Here is a 7,099-nt window from a genome sequence, read left to right on the forward strand (position 1 = left end):
CGGGCGGGTCAGGAGAGGTCTGCCACGCCATGTGGTCTCCTCCGGGGCAGGCGGGAATCGAACTCATGCGGAAGTGGCTTTAGCTTCTCAGTGCAATGCTTTAACCCGCTGCGCCACCAGGGAGGGCCTGCTTACTATTTTTTAAGATGGTAAAATGATATAAGAATCCTTCTAGATTAAGATATTCATTTCATCTCCAATTTGGGGGTACTGCCCGCCTTTTTTCTGTTCTCCCACATATTCACAGAACAGTAAGCAAATGAGATCAGCTGTATTCGAGTGATCTTCTAGTTTTTGTCTAACTAATCTCATTTCACAGGTCACAAATAATTTACAGTAGACAACTATTCTTATATCAGAAATAAAATCTAGCATTTTTTTCTATTTAACTAACCAGTTTAAGGTGTTTTGGAAACGTCACAGGGTTTTCTTTTAATCACAGTGTCGTCTTCTGGGTCCTCATGTCAGGGCCCCACTGCTGGCGTCTCTGCTGGTACTATTATTTTGTTGGGAATTAGAGCTGGCACATAGGAACTCCCAGCTCCTGGCTCTAATACGAAGCATGCTGATATCATGTGCTATACAATTTCAAATCCTAGCTCAGAAATGTGAGATAAAATCAAGTCTTGCTGGGTTACTGTACAATAAACTATACTATAGAAATTTTTTATTAGGAAGAAGACAAAGCTGCTAGTATAGGGTTTTTTCCTTTTGAAGAAAAAAGAGGGAAACAAACACAAAAACCTCAATGCAGTATACAAATAACATTTGTTCAACTACCTCTGAATGTGAATTCGCTAGTTTGATAGTTTCCTCACAGTAATGTTAAATAGTAACTGCCAAATTTGTTAGTTTCCCATCTCTCTTAGAAAGGCTGTATGATTACTTTGTAGTTTTGAGGACTTTCAAGCCACTTTTTTTAATCTTGCATTTGCATAAGAATGTTTCGCTTTTAAGTGGAGAGAAAATTATGATCTTATATTTTGATATTCATGACTATTTGACTATAGCAGTTTTTTTTAATGTACTTTAGCCGTAAAACTATGGATGATTTGATCCCTATGATTTGAATGTGCCATTGATTATTTCTAGACATGAACTTGATGGAGGTTATTCTGTAATTACAATGTGCCACACATTATTGTGTCTTAACTGCCCTTTGCCTGAATTTTAATGATCAATTTGTTATTGTTGCGATGTGAATATTGTGCATAAACTTGCTAAATTTATGTAAAATTATATAAAATAGAATTGGAAATAGTTAGGTTCTTTCTGTGTAGAAGTAATGAATTTATTATAATATGCTGCAGTTATGTATATGACATTCTGTAATTCCATGAACTGGATCATATGTTCATAGCTTCTGTAGATACTTTGGCATGAATATTTTCTCATTTAGTTTTTGGATTCATCATTTGTATTGTGTTTACTACTTGTGATCTTGTAGTTGTGCCTTATTTTGTGAGAGAGTTTAGCTCAGTAAATACTGTAATTTTTAAACTCAGTGATTGGAGGGTTAATGATTATAAATCAACTGATAAATTACATGAAAGCATTTAAATCTGTAAAAAGAACAATGGAAGGATCCTTATTGAATTGTTGCTTTTGTTTTTTTTAAATACGTTAAAATATTAAAAAAACCATCTTTCTAGTAGATGTTTTCTGTGATTATAAATTGTTTTGTCTATTTAAAAAAGAGAATAAGATATTGTCCATTTTGTAATAATTTATTAACAGAATGTTAGAACTTTAAATGTGGATGTAGACAGTGGTTATACTTTAATGTTTTTCAGCTGAGTATAGTAATTAAGTTTATAACTTCAAGAGAAATTATTAATACCATTTTGCTTGAGAAATTCCCTTTCATTCCATTTAATTGTGGAAATAAAATTTCATTTAGTTGTGGAAAATTAACAAAACTAAAAAAGAAATATTAAACAATTTTAAAGAAATCCCTTTTTTCATTTGCATATCTAAGCTAATGTGCAGGTGAACTATTTTCCTGAAAGGTCAGTGTACCATTATTTTTTACTGTTTTTTCTCGCTGGGAACCAAAGTTCTGGAACAGTTTCTTCACTTTACTTTGCTTTGCTTTCCTCTGACAAGTTGAATGTGTGTATCCGTCAGCACAAATTCTGTTTTATGTTAGATATATCCCTTTACAAGCTTTATAGAATTCCCGTTTAAGCATACAGTATATTCTTTTAAATATTTTTATTTTGTGTTTGGTAAAGACATCTTTCTTGGCAGATTTTTTAGTATACAATACAGCAAATTTCACGAGCTTATTCATCTTGTTTACTGAAACACTATGCCCATTGATTAGTAACTCCCCGTTTTACCCTCTTCTTAGCCCTTGGCAACCACGACTCCACTCTCACGTTCTATTAATTTGACTCATCGTTTTAGATGTCTCATGTAAGTGGAATCTTAACCATCTTTATCTTTCTGGGATGGGCTTATTTCCCTTCGCATAATGTACTCAAGTCAAGTCCATCAGTGTGTTACGTGTTGCTGAATTCCTTCTTTAAGTGACCAGCATTTTACTGTGTGCATATGCCACATCTTCATCGACTCATCTGCTAGGGATGTTAGATTTTTTCCACATCTTGGCTATTGCAATGACCATAGGAGAGCTAATATCTCTTCTATATGTAGCATACTGTAGACCTGTTTTTTATAGACTTTGTTAATTTAATCTTTCCCTTTAATGAGAAATTAGACATTAATATATTGAATGTATATATGTGTGTATAAGTATATAATTATTGGAGTCATGGGACAAAGGAATCTTGAGAGATCCCTTAGTCCTTTGGCTTCTTCCTTACATACTTATGTCTAAAAATCCCTGCAAGATGATTACATTAAGTTCTTTTCTCGAGAAAAGAAAGTTTTATTTATTTATTTTTAGTCAGAAATTTCTTCCTAAATCTTTTTTGCATAAATCTATGTTGTGTTTTCCTGGACATAGTCACTTTCAATTCCATATAAGTCCCATCTCCAGAAACATACTTGTGATTTCTCCCCCTCTTTGTCTTTCTGCACTCATTTAGTCTAAGACATTTTAACAGTAGTCATAGCTTTACCAGTTTTCCTTTTATTTTTACTTACTCCTAATAAATGTCCAATTTTATTGTAAAGAAACTGTGACCCCACATTCTAATAGTGCTTGCCCCTGGCACAAAAGCCATTCTGCTGCACTTGTCTGTACTCTGCATCTATATGGGGAAGCTCATATTTTCCTTAAAAAATGAATTGTGCACATGACTTCCCAAACATGGTCTTTTCTACCCCATTCTCTTAATTTATGGAGGTCAGTTGAAGACATCATTGGACTTGTAACCCAAGTTGATAAAGGTACACACTTCCATTATAGAAATTGCAAAAGGTACCATAACATGCCTGAAATTGAAAAATGCAGATTTCCATTTGATAAACTCTGATTGTAAGAAATCAACAACATAGGAATTTCATTCTTTACATGGCATTAATCTTGTTTTTTTCACCATGATAATAATTCTAGATGCCTTTTTTTGATAAAAATGCTAATAAAGTTTCAAGTCCCTCCATAATAAAGGTAAGTGTACTATGCTAACACACACACACAACCAGTGATTAATTTTATGACAAACTATCATTCTTAAAGAAAACGATAAGTGGTATTTTATTATTTCTTTGAGAATCTCCTATGTAAATGTGTTAATTGGTGAAACAAACAGGTTTTTGTCATTTCTTAATGAACTTTAGCCTTTGGGATTTTCTAATTTTAAGTTAGAGCATTAGGAAGTAATGATGATAAACTGTTGGAGAATAAAAATTTAAAAACTGCAATTTAAATATAAACTATGTTATTGCTTACTATATTAAAGGAGCAATCAAGCTTTGATTCAAAAGAATTATCACTGAGTGTGCAGTAGGATTGATTATAAAGCAGTAGGACTTATCTACAAGCCTCATAGGAAAATTGGTTTCATTATAGATACACACAAAGTAAGATGCTTGGATTTGTGTTGGGCACAGGCAGTGAGCATTGTTTTCCTCCCACACTCCACTTACACAGACTGTCTATCCTGTAAAATTATAATAGCATTGATGTTCACCAGCACCTCTGGTAAACCTGCCTGGATGTTAGTACATGTTAGATCTGGATATTAGCATATATACTACTCAAGAAATTCCCAGAGTTCAAATTTTTTGCAGTCATTATTCCTCACTATGAGGATTTTCCTAGCACCAATTCTCATATTCTGGAACTCCTTTAAAATGTACATTTCCTCTAGCTCATCACTAAGTGTTACACAGGTTTGAATGAAATACCTTGATCTCTAATGTCTACAAAGGTATGCCATGTGTTTTAGGGCTCTAAATTTCCGAGGATTCTGCAGGCAATGTAAATAAAGGTATTTTCTTTGTTTCTTGACTCTTGGTGAAGCTAGAAATTGCTGCTGCTATTTGTGCCATCCATGCTTTCTGTTAAGAGGGAGGTGGAGAGAATGTTAAGCAAACAGTTTCTCACATATTTGGATTAATATTTTCCACAGTATTTATAGATTTTCTCTTTAAAGGTGAAAACTAACGCAACATTTGCATACATTTCCTATTTTTTAACAATGTACATATCTAATCATATATGAAGATGAAAATGCATTAGATGAGTATGTTGTACAAGATGGATAAACAAGGAACTGTAATAGTCAATAATGACAAATTATAAAAATGAGCATGGAGAATATAAGTTGTTTGAGTCGAATTTCCACTTTATAGAAATTCTTATCAGGGCTGTAATTTGAGAAACAGACTGAGGAAGGTTACTGAAGAAATTGAATCCTTAAGAATAGTGCAACGTTGCATTTATCGTCTGTCCACATTGTTGCTATGGTGGTAAACTAAAAGAAACCAGCATCAGGTAGCTTCTCTACCACTCCTTAGCTGTACAAACAGTGGCCTATTTTCAAAGGTTGAAGAGCAGGTTTGGCATGGCTCATGATAGTAGCCTCTTACTTAAGTTTATGACATCATATTATTTGCAGGGTGGCACCTTGGAAGTTGACTGGAACATTTTAGAGTCTATTGTGCAATCCAAAGGAGTTCTTCCCATTTTCTACAGAAACTGCAGAACTCAGAGGAGGCTCTTGAGCTGCTGTTGCAGGAGAAAATGTAGGGGCCTGAATCTACTCTGTGAGTGTGAGAAAACTTCAACTCTGACTTCTCCATATGTGAGAAAGACTATATCTTTCCCTCCTCTCTGCCCAACTCTGCCCTTCCCAAAAGCGGGAAGTACACAAAGCTTTCCATTTATGATTACTTAAGAGGTTGGGGTGAGGCCTTTTAATGTCAGTTTTGTAGAATGAGGCCTACAAAATTGAAATACTTACTTTGATGTTTTCTGTTTGGGCTTGTAGGAAGAATGCTGCTATACATTGTCGATACCTGTTTTCATGTTGAATAAGGAAAGCATTTCTCAGTCCAAAGACTAGAAAAGAACAACAACAAAATATATACATGTCATTTTACATGAAATTAGATCAGTTTCTCGAAACAAAAACCTGGATTTTTTTTTTAATGAAGTTGGAAGGTTTATGTGTATTTAAAAAAAATCTGACTCCAAAATCCAGACTGCACTAGTCTGATTAGGCAGGATCACTTCAGGGGCTTGATGCAATGCAATTACAGTTGAAGTGATGGAAAACAAGCTCTTCAGAGTAGAAATGTGGCATAGTAGTTGGATTTTGTGTAAAACTAACAAATACTGAAAGCAAATGTAATTATTGCTTTTTCCCTAAAAATAAAATTTCTTTTTGCAATGTAAAGGGATGTCACATCAACACGGGAATTATAAACCAGTGAAGGTAAGATGTGGCAAGATTACAGAATTACTTGAATGCTTCAAACGGGCCAAAAAAGCCAAAAATTTTATTCACATCAATCCAGAATATCACCAAATTATGTGAAATTTGAGGCAAGTTAAAATGTAATGAAATGTTGGCAAAGTTTCTCCTCTTGTAAAAGAAAGTCTGTTCTGTCCCTTCCTTGCTGGTCTCTATATAGCAGAAGTGTCTGAAGTGGCGTTTCTTCCTTGAATTATTACTATAGCACAGGAAATAAGAGTCTGCAGCCTATATATCCTACTGTGGACTTCATGTTTAAGAGCAAACAAGCAAAAATAAACCAGGCTAGTCTCCTGGTTTCGAGAGAAGAATGACAACTTGTATTCTTGGCTTCTCACTGAGTTGATGCTTGTGCACTCATTATTTCTGCTCATTGAAGTTTATGGCTTTAACTGAAGACTCATTGAGGCAGGTTGGGCCTCATTTCAGAATCAAAATGTATGTGAGTTTTTTATTTTCTTAACTGCAATTATTATTCCAACATCATAGATTATACTCTTAAATCTCCTTTGACTTATAATTCTTAAATTCTACTATAACAACATCTGTTATGGTCATGAAGCTCTGTCCAGATTCTCTGGAACAAATGGACTTAAACCAATTAAAAGTGATGGGGGGGTAAACTCTGCCATCGTTTTATTTTACTCTGATATTTTTATAAATAAATTCCCTGTAGTAAGTGAGCCTTGAAAAACCAGGCTGTTGTTCTTGGCTCGGGTTTGGAATCCATTTTCCTGAAAAACTGTTAACTCTTGATTTCAGTTATTCAGGCTTCTTTTATTGATTTCCACTTATGATATAAATCAAGGGTAGGTAAATGGAATTGTAAGAAGATAATGTGGTCAGGAGTTGCTCTAAAATAATATAATAATTGACATCATTTATGAAACACTGTGTACTGAACAAGGTACTATGATTTTCCTCCTTTTCTGTCATTTGAACCACACACCAACCTTTGCTGTCAGCACATTCGACTTACAAATGAAACAGATTTTCCTAAAGTTCCACAACCCACAAATCAGACAGGATGTGAGAAAAGGTCACTCCAAAGCATTCTCTTCTCTTTTCAACATTCTTTTCTTTTTTCACCGTTTGCTCTTTGTCACACTGTAGCTAGTTTGCCTCATCTTTTTTTTTTTTTTTTAAAGATTTATTTATTTATCCATACAGAACTGGGGTACAGGCCAGAGATGCGGAGGGTGAGAGGATTC

The 7,099-nt window shown here is 34.3% G+C and overlaps 1 protein-coding gene across 2 annotated transcripts in view; it reads right to left on the reverse strand.

Moving 5' to 3' along the window:
• Positions 1-1,947: 1,947 nt before the first annotated feature.
• The window catches only part of PLEKHG7 (pleckstrin homology domain containing, family G (with RhoGef domain) member 7), a 36,272-nt gene continuing 31,120 nt past the window's right edge, over positions 1,948-7,099 (reverse strand). For both annotated transcript variants that reach the window (XM_012720675.1, XM_004675817.2), the window contains 2 exons: positions 5,376-5,473; positions 1,948-4,470 (listed from right to left, as the gene is read on the reverse strand). In XM_012720675.1, coding sequence (XP_012576129.1) covers positions 4,363-4,470; positions 5,376-5,473 — 206 coding nt within the window. In that variant the 3' untranslated portion in view covers positions 1,948-4,362. The remainder of the gene's footprint in view (positions 4,471-5,375; positions 5,474-7,099) is intronic.

The sequence above is a fragment of the Condylura cristata genome, unplaced genomic scaffold (assembly GCF_000260355.1).
Source record: "Condylura cristata isolate star-nosed mole 26May11 unplaced genomic scaffold, ConCri1.0 scaffold00004, whole genome shotgun sequence".
NCBI classification, from domain to species: domain Eukaryota; kingdom Metazoa; phylum Chordata; class Mammalia; order Eulipotyphla; family Talpidae; genus Condylura; species Condylura cristata.